We start from the raw sequence: 18,130 nt of genomic DNA, 5'->3' as shown, positions 1-18,130 counted from the left end.
CACAGCATTGATGTCTGTGCCTCCATTCTGTATTTGACTTCTGCCATCCCTCATTGAGATCTTCCTTCATTGAGACAGTATTTCTCCTCTAGGTAACCCTTTAACTTTTCTGGGTACCCATGCAAACTTTCCTGTCTAAGGGATTATTTTGTCTACAAAATTTTATCTAAGATTTTTAGACTTAAATTGTTTGTTCTGCTTGGGTTTGTTTATGACTTATGATTATGATTTGTTTGTTCTCTCAGAGGAAACTACCTGAATGCCAGTTTTTATACCTTCCTCAACTCCTCAGAAAGAGAAGACTAAATTATGTTTAAGATTTTTTTTCCTCCCTAGGGCAGTGATTTGCCAAGTAGCTGTTCTTTGGATGTGGCTTAAGTCATATCTAAACAGCTTTAGGATGACTTGGTTTGTGGAAGATAGGACTTTGATGTGGACATGGTGTTTTATGCCTCCAAACCTTTCAGCATTCTCATCTGAAGGTTCTACCTTGCAGATGTCCTGTGCTTTTGGGGGAAAATCTAAGCCTTGGCCATACATAAGAAAGTGTGGGTGGATCTGAACAGCTTTTCACAGTGGGATGCTGGCCTGTCCCCTCAAGTCTACTTGATGCCCTGCGTGACTTTTGTGGTGGTGATAATAGGTTTCTAGGCTGGAGGAGGGTGTCAAGATAGAGAATTTGACCTGGGGTATTTATTGCCCATGTGATTGTCTGCCTTGCAGATAGAACAGGAAAGAACCAGCTATGATTTTGATGAACATGAATCTTAGATGCACATATGCGCAAAGTGGAACTGTGTGGAATTGCAGTTTTGTTGGGTCAGAAGTGATCGTGTCAACAGTTTCATATTGTTCAAACTCACAGTTTAAAACACACACCCAGCACTTCCAAGCTGTTTTCCATCCTAGGTACTGGATGCCAGGTACCCATAGTTTTCATCCTAGGTACTGCTCTTTGCTAGACGAAATAGGACAAGTTCAGAGGGAAGGGATCAGGATGGCAAGGATTCTCAGGAGGGTAATGAGGGGTTGCATCCTCAGGGCTATCATGCTGTCAGCAGGCTTTGGCTTGTTCTGTGTTCTACCCTCAAGGAGTGGGCCAGGGGTTGATGAACAATCACAGGGAGACATATTTTACCCATGTTTGTGACCAAGTTGTCCAGAGATGGAAGGGCTCCCTTGAGCTCCCTAGCATTCAGCCGAGGTCCAGGAAGAGGCTGAAGGGCCAGGTGTGTAGGGTAAGTGCTGGGCAGAGGGGAAGGCTTGATCAGGGTGACTTTTAAGCTCTCTAGTAATTGTCTATTAAGGACCATACTCAAATGGAAACTTGATTTAGGGTAGTGTTTTGGTTTGGTTTTAAAAAAAATAACAGTGTTCCCCTTGCACACTTAAAATATTTAAGAAGCTCGTTCTCAGGTATTCAGCGGGTACTGAAGGGATTGGATACCATAGAGAAGTTAGAAACTGGTGGTGGTCAAGGTAGAGCCTGGGGGGAGGTGGAGGTGCAAAATGAAGGTTGAGCATGCAGAGAGCGCCAAGGGCTACTGAAGCAGACTCAGTGATCCCTGGTGTTGCTCTGAGAAAGAAAAGCTGGCCTCCCCTCTTTTTGGGCCTGTACTATGCCATACCCAGTGTCAGGGTGTATTTTTCATAAGAGTTTATTCCCACAGAGCCCTGAGGTCTGGTTGATGTGCAGAGGAGCAGGAGGTTTTAGAAGTTGACCCTGGGAGTTGGTTGCGTAGATGTAGCCTTGAAAATCCCATTGACATTCAGAGGGTGTATAATTGTGGCACTTCAGTTAACTGAGAGATTGGGGCTGTCTCTTTCTGTAGCCCATGAAGTCCGTGTTCTCTTTCGCACAACCAGCGTGATGAAAAATCCCTCTCAGTGTGTTGTTTCCGTGAGCTCGTCTGGCTGGGTGGGGTGGTCATTCTGTTGCTCTGGCTGGAGAAACTGGCTTACTCCTTAGCTGCACCGACAGCCTCTGGAGGGGCTGCCTCAGGCTGGGAATCTTGTTCCTGTGCCAGGGCACTGCTGTCCTTGTGGAGTGGAGGAGGCAGGAGCAGGTGATTTGGGGCAGGTCAAAACCAGCCTTTGTCACTGGCCCTCTCTGTCTAAGGTCCTTCCATGAGTTACCTCTTCTTTCGTTCTCCTCCTCCTTGAGATGTGGCCTCTGTCCGGTCTTCCAGCCTCTTGTCTTCCTTTGGGGGCTGTCGCAGGCACTGTTGCGGAACTCATCCCTTGACGTTGGCGGTGGATCGAGGCATTCAGCCTGCTACTTCATCTGACACTTGCTTTGTAGGTGTCAACCCTTCCTTTCCACAGGTGCCATCCATCCGTGTTTACTGTCAGTAATACATGCCAGTATTCCCAGGGACAGGGTGAGGAAGGAAGCTGCCTGGGTCTCCCTGTCCTGCTCTAGTTTGCTGTCTGTTCTGTTGCATCTAAATCATTCATACATTTACGGTCACTCACTCTGTACCAGCTGCTGTGCTGGCTGCTGGACATAGCTGCTCACCGCAAGGAATTTTGTAGTCAGTAAGGAGATGGTCTTGTAAATCATCAGTTTATCTCCTTATGGGTATGGGTGCCAAGGAGGAAGACAGGAGGGGTGAGGCCTCACAGAGAGAGGATGCCCCTGAGAGGCTGGAGGCTACGTAGGAGCTTGCAGAACTTGGGTGGGCAGAGGATGAAATGATGGGCAGTCTAGGCAGAGGCACAGAGACACGAGGCTCTGGGGAATTACCGTTGGGTCTGGATGACATAGTGGCATAGTAGAAGGTGCCGAGGCCATGAGAGACCTGAGTTGATACTGGAGAGTCTAGGTTCTCCCCTTTTAGCAGGAGAGAGCCTCCAGAGGATTCAGCACCTTGCTTCAGGGGAGCTGCAAGCTTAGTCTGGGCTCTGGGAAGCTGATTGTGGAGCACGGCGGGAGGAGGGTTGGTGATGACCAGTGTGAGTCTTGCCTCCTAAGAGACAGGAGAGAACTGAAGTAGGGGGAGGGAGCAGGTGTGGAAAGTACCTAGGGGGTGCTGGGATTGTAGGTGCCCTAGGAACAGTGCCCTAGTCGTGTTACCACCCCACCCTCACTCCTGCTGTGTCAGTGAGAAGGACTTGAATCAGACCTGCAGGTCTGTGTTCCGGCCTGAAAATTCTTACTATCTTTTGTGGACATTTGTGAAGAGCGAGATCCAAAAACCAAGGAAGTGACCGAATCAAGGGAGAATGTTTTGTCCTTCATCTTAGCATCCTCCTTGTTCAGTTTGAAGAAGTTGTGTTGAAAAGTAAGGAAATTTCAGACCTTAGTAATTCACTAGTTCTTTGCTATTTATAATAATTACAAATACTGAACAGTGTTCTGTAGCTTAGAGGGTTATATATTTTAACGTGGCCCTTATAATAGTGATACTGAGGCTTAGGAGGGTTGTATGAGGCATTGAGCCTGGAAGTGGCAGGGAATCTGTATCTTCGGAATCCAAGTCCCATGCTCTTTATTTCATACTGTGCCACCTCCCAGCCTTCAGGGGTGGAGAGCTAAGTGTACCCTTCCTCTCTTAGCCAGGGGCAGGTCCTAACTGTTGGGCCATGGAAATTTCCTTCTGAGATAGGGCCCTATGCCAAAGGAAACAGATTTGGAGTCACATAGACTCAGTGTAGAACAACAGCCTTGCCCCGGAAATGTGACACGTGCTGGGCAAGTGCCTGGGCCTCACTGGGTGTGCCTCCTTGTATGTAACAGTGGTGGTGTCAGGACCTTACAGGATCAAAAGGAATCAGATCAGGGGCTCCCTCCACATTAGCACACCCTAGGCTGTCTGCCCCTCCCCCCAACTCTGTCTCTGTCCCTGGCCTCTGGAGCACAAATGTATAGTGTCAGGTGGAGACCGGGCCCAGTGCTCAGTACTGGGGAGCGGCCCGTGGGTTGCTTTGTTTCGAGAATTGGTTTTGCTGGGTGTGGCTTGCTGGACGAGCAAGTATATGTAGTATCTAAAGCGTGGTCTTCCTGTGGAAAACTGTCTGGGGTGTTGTGTTCCAGGACACAGGTTGAACATCACGGCGGAGAACGACTGCCGGCGTCTGCACTGCTCCCTGAGAGACCTGAGCTCCCTGCTGCAGGCTGTGGGCCGCCTGGCTGAGTACTTTATTGGGGATGTGTTTGCTGCACGGTTCAATGATGCCCTCACAGTCGTGGAGAGGTAGGCTGGCAGCTACCTCATGGAGCTGTTCCTTCTTCCGAGTTCAGCTTTACCTTCTTGTGCGAGGGGCAACATATTGCCAATAGCTTCCGCTGTGGGCCCGGGTAAATCTAGGCTCTGCCACATACGAGTTAATATGGAACAAATTACTTAACCTCTCTGAACTTCAGGTCCCTCATTTACAATATGAAGTAGAAGTAGTTTCCTATAGGTTTAGTGTGAGAATTAAATGAGATAAAGCACTTAGCACTGTGCCTAGCACATAACAGAACACCTGATAAGCTATTTAAGCTGTTGTTTCTTTGAAGATCTTGTGTATAAATGTAAACACAGTTGTAGACCCAGGAGAAACCAGGAGAGGTCAGTCTTCATGTCTTTCCTCATAGGATAAAGAGATATTAAGAAAGTCCTACTGATAAGGAGTCAACTCCACTGTCCAAGTAGGCAACTAGATGCACAGGGTGGGGCTTTTTGTGTTTTTTTCCAGTCCCATTAGGGCCTCAAGAGTGAAAGCTGGGTAGCCTCCGTGCCTGGCCCGAAAGGTGGTTGCCAGCCTTTCACCACTGGGCTCCTTTTCTTCTCCTCCTTCTTGGGTCTCACGCCAGGTTTACAGCTGCACTTGCTGAGGAACATTTGATTCTACTCAGTCACCAGTCCCTCCTCCCTCTCTCCCTTCAAAAAACCCAAGATGTAACTGACAGGACATCTAGATCATTTCAAGGCAGCTGTTGAATTGGTTAGATCAAAACTGAGTAGATGTGGATCCAGCTCAAAGCCAAGACACCTGATGCTTCAACTGGCCTAGCAGCCGCATCACTGGTGACATGCAGAGGAGAAGTGAGCCTCAGGAGCCTAGGTGCATGCATGCCGGACTTCACTGCCACCTCTTAACTGAAAAGCAGAGATAGCCAAAGGGCTTAAATCCCTTAAAAGCCAGATTCATATTAATAATAATAATAGCACACAGTAGTAGGACATTTTCTGTGTTTTTGCACATGGTCTTTCATTTTATTCTGTACTTTGAGATACAGGCATTGCCGTTTTATTGTTGAGTACATTGTGGCTCAGCGATGTGAGTGCCTTGCCTCGGTTCACACAGTCCTTGAGAGGGAGAGTGGATTTTAACAGTTTTCTGGGTCCACATGTTGTTCTCTTTCCAGACCACAGTGGTTCCTCCTCTTCTTCTTGTGCTGGGCCCATTTGCACTGAGGGTTAGCAGGGATAAGACATGTTTTTCTGTCTGAAATCCAAAGATAAGTCCATTATTTGAATTTACTCTGTTAAGCAGTATAGATATATCTGTCAGTCAGCCGGGCACACTGACTCATGCCTGTTATCCCAACACTTTGGGAGGCTGAGGCGGGCGGATCACCTGAGGTCAGGAGTTCAAGATCAGCCTAACCAATATGATGAAACCTCATCTCTACTAAAAATACAAAAATCAGCTGGACGTGGGGACATGCACCTGTAATCCCAGCTACTCGGGAGGCTGAGACAGGAGAATCGCCTGAGATCGCGCCAGTGCACTCCAGCCTGGGCAACAGGAGTGAAACTCCGTCTCAAAAAAGGAAAAAAAAAAAAAAAAAAAAAAAAAAAAAAATATATATATATATATATATATCAGTCATCTCAACTTTGTAGTGAGATGATGTCTCAAAGATCCTGAATCATTTGATAGGTCCCTATCTTTCTGCACTGCTTAGATATGCAAGCCCAGTGCTTAAACATACTTGCTATTAATATTTTGTCTTCATTTAGATTAATATGTGAGAGAAGGCTCTTGTTATGACTATGTGACCTTAATAGCCAGTATGATTAGCAGTGTTTTCTTTTATTGGTTACATAAAGCAAAGCTAATATTAAAACTGCTGAACACAGACACATTAAAAGATGTTTGGAAATGCATTTTTAGTGTAGAACAGGATTTAGAGTTAAACACCAGGTGCATATTGGTATATTGTTTTCTGATAACTGTTCTGATCACGAGGACTTCGTGGGACTTCGGGAACCTTAGTTCTTTTCCCTCACTTTCTTGACTGGCCGGAAGTGCTCCTTTTTGATTGCTTTCTCATTGCTCCCCAGCAATCAGAAATACAAATACAAGTTTGTATTTGTAACAAGTTCCTTAGTTGATTGTTATGCTGGGACAAAGACAAACACTGCCTTCCCTGGCATCCGCTTCCAGGTTTCCACCCAGAGTAGGCAGAGAGAAACTAGCCAGGTCTTGGGTTTTTTCCCCTTCATTCAGAAAGGAATGTCTTTCGACTCCAGGCGTCGTGGCTCACCTGTAATCCCAGCACTTTGGGAGGCTGAGGTGAGCAGATCTCTTGAGTCCAGGAGTTCAAGACCAACCTGGACAACATGACGAAACCCTGTCTCTACTAAAAAGACAAAAAAATTTAGCTGGGTGTGGTGGCATGTGCCTGTAGTCCCCACTATGGGAGGGGGCGCTGAGGCAGGAGGATCGATGGAGCCCGGAAAGTCTAGGCTGCAGTGAGCCAAGATCACTATACTCCTCTGGCCTGGGTGACAGAGCAAGACCCTGTCTCACACACACACACACACACACAAAAGGAATGTTGTTCTGTCTGTAATGAAAGAGATATTTCCCATTTCCCACTAGATAGAGCTATTAGTTATTATGTTTAATGCTCGTTAGTATCCAGTGAGCCCTTGAGCAACCAGTGGGCTCAACAACTTGCTTCTGAAAGAATTGTACTTGAACATAAAACACCTCCACCTATTCTGGAAACATTCGCTCCTCTCATCTCCCTCCTCTAAAGTTTTATCAAACATTTTCAGATTTGAAGACAAGTTGAAAGAATTGTATAGGGAGTACCCATATACCCACCACATAGATTCTTTGGTGGACAGTTTGCTCTATTTTCTTTATTATATATCAACCCATCTGAAACATTTCATCTTAAAAATGATTTAAAAAAAAAACTAAGACAGTTTTATCATTATCAATTTTATAGAAAAGCCCGTGTCATCCTATTTCGATAAACTGCCAAAAGAGCAGGTCTTCTTTTTTTAAAAAACAAAACAAAAACAAAACAAAAAAACCACAGGATTTTGGTTTCGTTCTGTTACCCAGGCTGGAGTTCAATGGCATGAACCTGGCGTAGTCCATCCTCAACCTCCTGGGCTCAAGCTGTCCTCCCTACCTAGCCTCTTCCAAGTAGCTGAGACTACAGGCATGTGCCACCACATCTGGATAAAATTTTAAAAGACAGGGTCCTACTTTGTTGTCCAGTCTGGTCTCAAACTCCTGGCCTCAAGTGATCCTTCCACCTTGACCTCCCGAAGTGCTGGGATTACAGGCATAAGCAACCACACCCTGACTGCTTTTTAAAGACTATTTTTTATTCTCCTCATTTATAAAACATTATATATTAATTGTAGACAATTTGGAAATGCAGAAAAATAGAGGGAAAAAAATCATCCATAATCTACCCACTCTATCCTTCCCCTAAAACAAGTGGTACCAATAAGCATATTCTGGTGAAAATTCTTACCGCCTGTCTTCTGTTAATAGATGAACATTCATGATATATTCTGTATATATATTTAGTACAACCATGTCATGTTTAAAACATCCTGAATATTTATCATTAAATATGCCTCTAAGCATTGTTTTTATTGTATATATTACATTGTATTACCGCCTCTGGATTGGATATTTATATCGTTTTCAAAATTTTTGACACTTTCGATAAGGCTTTAGTTAATATGCTTGTATATAAGTCTTTATGCATATCTTGGAATATTTCCTTGGCATAAAATTGAAGGTCTGGTCTTGATTCTTTTTTGTATATGGAAAAAGTCTGCCCTTACGCTCTTCGTTGGTACCAGCCTTCGTACTACTGTCTGTTTTGTCTTAGTTCATAAGCTGAATGTTCTTGTTTACCTGCCTCTTTGCCAACAGGTTGGTCAAAGTCACTCTGTATGGATCTCAGATAAAATTGTACAACATTGAAACTGCTGTGCCATCAGTACTGAAACCTGACCTCATTGATGTGTAAGTCTAGAGTTTGATGTTTGTGCATTTTTAGGAAAGACTTTGCCCCCAATCTCCAAATGATTTTATTGAGAACAAGGAACAGTAGTGGCTGCCATGAGTTGGGAAAAAAACTCTTAAACTGCAAACCTAGAAAGAGAGAGAGAGTTTTTCACTGTATGTCTGGGGCAGAGGTGGTTGGAGAAAGTGGAATTAGGTAAGTGAGAGCTGGGATGGAGATTCTATGGAGTAGGCATTTCAGGAGGAAAGAACAGTACAGCCGAGACAGTCACACAGGCAAGAGGTGGGTGCTCTGTGTGGTGCAAGAAGAGACTGGATAGGTCTGTTGGGACTAATGGGAAACACCTGAAATGCCATCAGTCTTTCCTGTAGATCATTGACTGAAACTGTAGGATACTGTAGGATGCAGAAGAATGTTTGGGGAACACAGTTCTCGGAGGTTCTGATTTTAGCAGAATGGCATAAGGCCATAAGGCTCAGATATTTGCATATTAAACAAGAACCGCAGCTTATTTTGAAGCAGGACATCTGGAAACCACACTCTCTACAGAAACTCTGCAGATAACATGGGATGCTATTAGGAAAGTGACATATGGAAGGACAGGGACTGGAGATAGGCAATATCCCAGAGATTTCACTGCCCAGAAGGCTTGCTTTAGACGAGAGCAGGGGATTGGCAAACTGTGGCCTTTACCAAATCTGGCTTACTGACTGCTTTTTGTAAATAAAGTTTTATTGAAACACAGCTACATTCATTTACATATGGTCTAGGAGTGGTTTTGCACTACAGCAGCAGAGTAGAGTAGCTGCGACAGAGTGTATGCCCTACAAATCTGAAAATACATAAACTCGGGTTTTTACAGAAAAGGTCTGCTGACTCCTGCTGTAGAGCATTCTTGAGCTGCAGATTAGATAAACGATGGAAAGAGAATCTTACTTACTATGGTGGTTTTAAACTTTTAAAAAATATATTGCTTTCCCTTTTGAGAATTTAGAGAAAGTTGTAAAGCGTCTCCCAAGAAAGATGCCAGTTTCCTTATAAATACAACAACTTGTACACATTTTGGGAGTTTCAGAGCCCCTCCTTTCAGCCTTGAGGAGCTCTGCAGATGTGCTAGATTGACTGAAATTCTTACTCCTAAGGCTGACTTTGATATTCTTTCTCCTTATTTTGGTATTCAGAATTTAAAGGACAACATGATTCTAGATATAAAATAAAATTTTAAATGTAAAATACAAAATAACTGTGTGGTCACTATGAATTTCAAACTTTCAGTAACTATATTTTCTTACTTTAAAGTACTAGTCCATTTTCTTACCCAACTTGTTATTTTGAAAAAGTTCAAACCTATAGAAAATGGGAAAAACAGGGGAATAAGCACCCATGGACCCTTAGCCTAGAGTAACCAATTATAAATTGGTTTTTGTTTCTTGTGCCCTCTCTGCACACAATACATGACTATTATTATTATTTTGCTTAGCCATTTGAAAATAAACTGCATCGCTGAGTGTGATGACTCATGCCTATAATACCAGCGCTTTGAGAGGCCGAGGCAGATGGATCACTTGAGGTCAGGAGATTGAGTCCAGCCTGGCCAACATGGTGAAACCCTGTCTCTACCAAAAAATATAAAAATTAGCTGGGCATGGTGGCACCTGCGCCTGTAGTCCCAACTACTTGGGAGGCTGAGGCTGAGCTGGGAGAGTCGCTTGAACCTGGGAGGCTGAGATAGCACCACTGCTCTCCAGCCTGGGTGACAGAGTGAGACCCTGTCTCAAAAAAGAAAAGAAAGAAAATAAATTGCAGACAACATGTCACTTCACCCGTAAATCCTTCAGTGTGTGTATCCTAGAAATAAATTCATTCAGCTCTATAACTATGATACCATTATCAACCCTCACATAATTTAATACATACAATAATGTCATCACTTCTGTAATCCATATTCAGATTTCTTCAGTTGTCCCAGGAATGTTTTTGTATCTTTTTTTTTCCTTGAATCAATCCAAGGTCTAATTAATCATGAGCCACACATTAAATGTATTTCCTATAATCTAGAACAGTTCACCCACTTGGGTTTGTATGTCTGCATGTGCATTTGTGTGTGAGAGTGACTGAGGACCTTTTGCAGATGCAGATCTTAATTTTTTAAAAAGCACATCCTACAATCTGGATTTGTCCAATTATTTCCATTGTATTAGATTTAGTTTAAACATTTTTAGCAAGGTTACTGAATAGGCAATGGTGTGCCTTTCCTCTTGCATCATGTCAGAAGGCTCTTAATATCAAATTTCCTTGTAATTGTTGATGCTGAGTTTGATTTTAAAATGATGTCTAGGCTGGGCACAGTGGCTCATGTTTGTAATCCCAGCACTTTGGGAGGCTGAGGTGGGATGATCGCTGGAGCCCAGGAGTTTGAGAGGAGCCTGAGCAACATAGTAAGACCCTGTCCCTACAAAAAAAAAAAAAAAAAAAAAGGTAGCCGGACATAGTGGTGCATGCCTGTGGCCCCAGCCACTTAGGAGGCTGAGCCAGGAGAATTGCTTGAGCCCAGGAGTTGGAGGCTGCAGTGAATTATGATCATGCCACTGCACTCCTGCCTGGGCAACAGAGCAAGACCCTGTCAGCAACATAAATAAGTAAATAAAGTGGTATCTGGTTATATCCTAATTTTGTCCACTGAAAGGTCCTAGAAACAGTGACACTCCAGTAGCAATTCTACCCCTTTTCCCCAGGTCTTAGTTTTTCAAATCCATTCTCCAGAGCACCTTGGAGAAAAAAGCTCAAGTCTGGGGCAGGATGGTGTTGGCGAGTCTTGCCAAGTCAGCAAGTAAGGAAGTGCTCAGTGACTGTTGAGAATATGTGAAAAGGATGCAGGGCCCAGCTTGAAAGGGTTCTTCCTGGTCAAACTTGACAGTTCAGTCATCAACAAAGAATAAGGACAATAATGAATTATATAAGTTTGAATGAAAATAATCTACTCATTCAAAGTGATTAACAGGCTAGGCTGGTGTAGTGCCTCACACCTGCAATCCCAGCCCTTTAGGAGGCTGAGGCAGGAGGATCTCTTGAAGCCAGGAGTTTGAGACCAGCCTGGCCAACATAGACCCCGTCTCTACAAAAAATATGAAAATTAGCCTGGCATGGTGGCGTGGACCTGTAGTCTCAGCTACTTGGGAGGCTGAAGCAGGAGAATCACTTGAGCCCAGAAGATTGAGGCTGCAGTGAGCCATGATTATGCCCCTGCACTCCAGCCTGGGCAACAGAAAGTGACCCTGTCTCAAGTAAACAAACAAATAAACAAACACCCAAAGTGATTAACAAAGGATGAGAGGAGGGGAAGCTGCTTTTTAGAGAAGAATGCCAAGTAATGAGGAGAAAAGGAAAGATAGAAAAATTACCAATTCACAACCACCAATGTAATACTGATGTAGGCAGGGATCGTTAATAAATGCCCAAACCATGAGGAACACTGTCTTTGTGTCACCTCATAGTAGCATCACCTTACAGCTTACTAATTATTACCGAAAGGTAATTACGTTTAGGTATGTTAGAAGGCCTGGTGTTTTGAAGCTCTGAGACAACTGTCTCTCCTTGTTTAAGACTGATTGTTTATTATATTTGATGAATTGCATACTTTTTTGATATATATTTTGTTGCATGTACGATGCAGTCAGTACAGCCTTTGCTGAAACCAAACATAGTCTTTGTTGCCTCAGTTATCCCCTAGCCAGGTAGAATATATGGTGCGGTGGAAGCTTAAACTCCAAAATCTGACATCAAAGCTCTGTTTATGAAGCTCTCATACCTGGTAGTTGTCTATGCTTTAGTCTGCAGCTATGAATGTTAAATTTGTACCAGTTCTGAGGTCAACACGTGATCACTTAAGTTCTTTGATTTTGCTTTTATAATTTACCTTTCTCTTAGGTGAGCATGTGTCACAGAAAGATTGAGTAAGATTCAGTAGACATTGACTAACTGCCTTCTGTGCTCTAGTCAGTGATGGCAATGTTTAAATGATGAATATCTTAGTTTTTAGATTCTACGTGAACCAGTAAATGATTTCTATGCTGTTGCCCATGTCTTAGAACAGCAAATGCAGTGGATGCAATTCTTACCTCCTATGAAAACGAGTTGAACGCTAATATATTTTCACCTTAACCTTTAAAATCACATCATCTTTTCTTTCTGCAGGCATGCTCAGTCCCTGGCTGCACTGCAGGCTTACTCTCACTGGTTAGCACAGTATTGCAGTGAAGTTCACCGGCAGAACACGCAGCAGTTCGTGACACTCATCTCTACTACCATGGATGCAATCACACCGCTAATCAGCACCAAGGTCTCGAAACAGCAAAGCCTACACTTTTTATCTAACTCTGTCTCCTTCTGTTCCTATACCCGTTTACTAGAAAATCTAAATATGACACAGAGTTAGACCCATAAATCTTTCTGCTGTTATACACCTGTTTTATTTCATGTTCCTTTTTAGTTATAGCCTACATGCATTCAAGTACAACTTTACTTTTTTAGTTATCTGAGTTCCACATGAATACATGCTCACTGTGAAAAAGTAAAGTATTGTTCAGATTTCCAGACTGAAAAGTAGTGATACCTCTGAAACCTTTTCCTTTGTGCAGTGAGCACAGTTGGCATTGGTTGTGCAGGCACACCTCATTTTATCGCACTTGCCTTTATTGCACTTCACAGATACTGTGTTTTTGACAAGTTGAAGGCTTGTGACAACCCTGCATGAAGCAAATCTGTCAGCGCCATTTTTTTTGACAGCATTTGATGCTTCCATGTGTTACATTTTGGTAATTGTTAGAATATTTCAGACTTTTTTGTTACTGTATCTTACAGTGATTTGTGATCAGTGATCTTTAATGTTACTGTTGTAATTATTTTGTAGTGCCACAAACCAAAGCCTGCAAACTTGATTGATACGTGTGTGTTCTGTGTGTGTTCTGACTGCTCCACTGATTGGAGGCTTCTCCATCTTCCTGTCTTTAGGCCTCCCTATTCCCTGAGCCATTTAGTAACCCTACAATGACCTCTACGTGTTCAAGTGAAAGGAAGAGTCACATGTCTCTTACTTTAAATAAAAATCTAGAAATGATTAAGCTTAGTGAGGAAGGCATGTCAAAAGCCAGGACAGGCCAAATGCTCTTGAGCCAAACAGCCAAGTTGTGAATGCAAAGGAAAAGTTCTTGGAGGAGATTACAATTTCTGCTCCAGTGAACACATGAGTGATGAGAAAGCAGAGCAGCCTTATTGTTACTGATAGGGGGAAAGTTTCGGCGGTTTGGGTAGACCATACTAGCCACAACATTCCCTTAAGCCAAAGCCAAATCCAGATCAGGCCCTTCAATTCTGTGAAGGCTGAGAGAGGTGAGGAAGCTACAGAAGAAAAGTTGGAAGCTAACACAGGTTGGTTCATGAGGTTTAAGGAAAGAAGCCATCTCCAGGATGAAGCAACAAGTGCTGATGGAGAAGCTGCAGCAAGTTCTCCAGAAGCTCTAGATAAGATCATTGATGAAGGTGGCCACACTAAACAACAGGTTTTCTGTGTAGATGAGACACCTTTATACTGGAAGAAGGTGTCATCTGGGACTTCCATAGCTAGAGAGGAGGAGTCAGTGCCTGGCTTCAGAGCTTCAGAGAACAGGCCAACTCTCTTGTCAGGGGACAACTGCAACTGGAGACTTCAGGTTGAAGCCAATGCTCATGTATCATTCTGAAAATCCTAGGCCCTTAGGAGTTGTGCTGAATCTACTTTGCCTGTTTCTATAGATGGAACAACAAAGCCTTAATGGCAGCACATCTGTTTACATCATGGTTTACTGAATATTTTAAGCTCATTATTGAGACCTGCTCAGAAAAAAAGATTCCTTTCAAAATACTACTGCTGATTGGCAATGCACCTGGTTACCTAAGGCCTCTGATGGAGATGTTGAAAGGTATTATTTTCCATAGTCTCCATGCCGGCTCACCTCACACAACATCCATTCTGTAGTTCTGTAGCCCATGGGTCAAGGAGTAATTTTGGCTTTCAAGTCTTATTATTTCAGAAATACATTTCATGAGACTATAGCTGCCATAGATAGTGGTTCCTCCAGTGGATCTGGGCAAATAAATTGAAAACCGTCTGGGAAGGATTCACCATTCTAGATGCCATTAAGGACATTCATGATTCACGGAAGTAGATCTAAATATCGGCATTAATAGGAGTTTGGAAGAAGTTGGTTCCCAGCCTCATGGATAACTTTGAGGGATTCAGGAATTCAGTAGAGGAAGTAACTGCAGATGTGGAAATAATAATAGAACTAGAGGCGGAGTCTGAAGATGGGATGGAGTTGCTGCAATCTCAGGATCAAACTTGAACAGATGAGGACTTGCTTCTTATAAATGAGCAAACAAAATGGGTTTTTGAGATGGAATCAACTGGTGAAGATGCTGTGAACATTGTTGGAATAACTGAAGATTAGAATAACACATAAACTCAGTTGATGAAGCAGCAGCAGGGTTTGAGAGGATTGACTCCAACTTTGAAAGAAGTTCTACTGTGGGCAGAATGCAATGAAACGGCACCGCATGCTCCAGAGAAATATTTCTTGAAGTCAGTCGATGCAGCAAACTTCATTGTTGTCTTATTTTAAGTAATTGCTGCAGCCACCCCAACTTTGAGCAACCATCACCCTATTCAGTTAGCAGCAGTCACCTTCAAGGAACACCCTTCACCAGTGAAGATTCCCGCTCTGAAGGCTCAGATGATTGTTAGCATTTTTAGCAATCAACTTTTTAATTAAGATATGTACATTGTTTTCTTAGACATAATGGTATTGCACACTTTATAGACTACAATATAGTGTAAACAAAACTTTTATATGCATTGGGAAACAAAAAAATTAGTGTGCCTTGCGTTATTGTATAGTTTGCTTTATTGTGGTGGTCTGGAGCTTGAACCTGCAGTATCTCTGTGGTATGCCTGTATATCCTTCCAGACTTTTTCTCTTTTTATGTAATAAGTAATAAAAAGTTTGTAGATAGCTAGAGATATAGCTGCTTTTGCCTAACAGTATGCCTTGGTTTTCCTTTACATATGTAGAGCAACTTCAGATTTTCAAAATGTCCAATGCTTTTTTTTGGGCGGGGGGAGGGATGTATAATAATTTTCCTATTGATAGAAATGAGTTCCTTTTATGTCCATCGTATGTATGCTAGTGGGCCTGTAGGATAGAGTCCTGGAAGTGGAATTACTGAGTCAAAGGTTATATCCATGTTAAAACTGGACAGATTCTATTATGTTATCCCCCAAGTCTGCTGTATTACTAGAGCATATATGTGCTTATTTGAATGGTTTTGTAGTTTTAGTCATACAAAGCATTTTGTACATTTTAAGCAATGTATTGTTTTAATAAGAACAATGTGTTGCTTTCCATAAATTTGTGTTGTATTTATAATTATAACTTTGAAAATAGTTCTATCCCATCAGGAATATGTTTCATTATTTTCCTAGCCATTGCTGGACTTTTAGGCTGCCTTCCTTAAAAAATAAAAATTCATTACAAAGAATTCTGAAATGCATGCATTCGTGAATGTAGCTTTACCCTTTTAGGTAATCTTCTTAGAGTAAGTAGAGATTTAGGGTTAAAGGTTAGGAATATTTTGTGGCTCTGGGAAATCATAGTAATTTTTTTCCCTAAGTAATTCTGCCTGCCTTGACTTTTTGGTGTGCTGTTTTTACCTTAGTCTTACCAGCATTAGGTCCCATCTGTAACACATTTTCTCCTTTGCTAATTTGAAAGCAACAGTGGTAATTGAACCAAGTATTTGATAGGCATGCTGAAGGGAAAGCAGTAGGAGAGACTGGCCTGAGTGTTAGGGCACAGAAAGGTGGGGGGCTCAGGGCGATCTCGGCTCTGCTGGAGCAAGAAGAGTGAGGTAAGGAATCCCAGGACCTGGATGACATGCCAGGGAGTGTGCCAGCGAGTGTGATTTAATAGCTGATAGGGAGCCATTGCAGACTCTGAGCTGAGAAGTGCCTGAGTTCAAGGCTGCTGGTGACTTTGAAGGAGGAACGGGAGGAGATGATAATGGCTGTGGCAGGAGCTGTGGACATGACAGAGAAGGTGGGCTTCTCTTGTGAATCATCACAGGAAAAATTCTTGAGCTAGATAGAGCCTAAGTGGTGTCATTGGGAAACCAAGAACCACACATAGCTTTGTGACTGCCTCAGCAAAGTTTGAATCCCAGTCTCACAGGGATGTGGTGAACTGACGTGCCCTCTTCCCTCTACAGGTCCAAGACAAGCTGCTGCTATCTGCGTGCCACTTACTGGTCTCACTGTCTACCACCGTGCGGCCCGTCTTTCTGATCAGCATCCCTGCAGTGCAGAAAGTATTCAACAGAATCACTGATGCCTCTGCCCAGCGACTTGTCGATAAGGTGAGGCCCCAGAGCTCCCCTGGGGTCCCCAGGGCTGTGTGGCTGAGACCCGAGGAAGCTGAGGAAGAAGATTCTGGCCTTTGATTTTGTACTCAGAGCTTACAGGCTGTGCCAGCATAGACGGATTTCTTATGTTTATGGCACTGACACAGACTCAGTGATTCTCATCGTGCCCATTGTAAGGCAGTCAGGCAGTGTGCTGATTCAGGCATGGAAAAGCACCTCCCAGTGTGCAGAAAGGTTTTGCTGCTTTACAGCCTGGTAATTTCGGCCAGTGTTGTCAGTGTTCTCTTTGCGTTCTTTCTGATTCAAAGCAGTCTGATTTTTGTTGTCACTGTTCTGTGTGTTCTTTGGGGTTGAGAAGTGCCGGGAAAGTGCATTTTCTTAGAATCCTCAAAGGAGGCTCAGGCTAGAAGTTTAAAAACCACCTAACAGGAGGTGGGCAGGAAGGCTTGAAGAGGGTATCAGAGAGCACCAGGATGTGATTGCATTGCTTCTGACCTCATGCTAGGGGCGTGGATTGTCATGAATTCTCTTGCAAGTCCTGCTCTAAGTAGCTTCTCAGAGGACTGAGAAGCCACCAGCTGAGCAATGCCTGAGATTCTGTGTCTGCGGTGTGATTTCTCCTTCTCTAACATAGATAACAAATATCTAATCTGATATTTTAATATCAGATTAGAGAGGAAATGAGAGCCCCAGAATAATGATTGAGGTTGGCTCTGGGTTATGCTAGATCTAGACATGGTGCTATTACTTCATTTCATTTTCCTCCCTAAGTTGCCTTCCAGTTGGACCAAAGGCCCTGCCCAGGTTATAAGAAACGAGCCTGGGGGCTAGGGCTCCAGGTGTGCAGCCAGCAGATGCTGAAGGCTGTGTTGGCCATGCCGCTCCACTGTCTTTGGTTCTTTGACCTCTGATGGATGCCTTTGGGGTCTCTTGTAGGCCCAGGTGTTGGTGTGCCGAGCTCTCTCTAACATCTTGCTGCTTCCGTGGCCAAACCTTCCAGAGAATGAGCAGCAGTGGCCTGTGCGCTCCATCAACCACGCCAGCCTCATCTCTGCACTCTCCCGGGACTATCGCAACCTGAAGCCGAGTGCTGTTGCCCCACAGAGAAAGATGCCACTGGATGACAGTAAGTGACCCCTAGGCTGGGACAGCTGGGGAAGGAGGTAGGCAGGCATTGTTCTTTGTGGCAGATGAGATTTGCCCCGGAGGCTCCTGAGGTAAATTTTTCTGTCCACAGTCCCATAGAGGCTGAGCAGGAGTGGAATCCTGCTACCTGTGGAATTCAGCAGCCAGACCTATTTCCTGAATGCAAACTGTCCCTTCTCTTACTTAAAATGTAAAAAATTGGCCGGGCGCGGTGGCTCAAGCCTGTAATCCCAGCACTTTGGGAGGCCGAGACGGGCGGATCACGTGGTGAGGAGATCGAGACCATCCTGGCTAACCCGGTGAAACCCCGTCTCT

The 18,130-nt window shown here is 43.7% G+C and overlaps 1 protein-coding gene across 3 annotated transcripts in view; it reads left to right on the top strand.

The window, feature by feature from the left end:
- The window catches only part of XPO6 (exportin 6), a 117,163-nt gene that overhangs the window by 84,919 nt on the left and 14,114 nt on the right, over nt 1–18,130 (top strand). For all 3 annotated transcript variants that reach the window (XM_033217917.1, XM_033217918.1, XM_033217916.1), the window contains 5 exons: nt 4,037–4,196; nt 8,125–8,217; nt 12,413–12,557; nt 16,517–16,663; nt 17,606–17,795. In XM_033217917.1, coding sequence (XP_033073808.1) covers nt 4,037–4,196; nt 8,125–8,217; nt 12,413–12,557; nt 16,517–16,663; nt 17,606–17,795 — 735 coding nt within the window. The remainder of the gene's footprint in view (nt 1–4,036; nt 4,197–8,124; nt 8,218–12,412; nt 12,558–16,516; nt 16,664–17,605; nt 17,796–18,130) is intronic.

The sequence above is a fragment of the Trachypithecus francoisi genome, unplaced genomic scaffold (genome assembly GCF_009764315.1).
Source record: "Trachypithecus francoisi isolate TF-2019V2 unplaced genomic scaffold, Tfra_2.0 Lachesis_group10, whole genome shotgun sequence".
Taxonomy (NCBI): Eukaryota; Metazoa; Chordata; class Mammalia; order Primates; family Cercopithecidae; genus Trachypithecus; species Trachypithecus francoisi.
The sequence above is the reverse complement of the archived record's forward strand: the minus strand, read 5'-3'. Positions and strand labels throughout refer to the sequence as shown.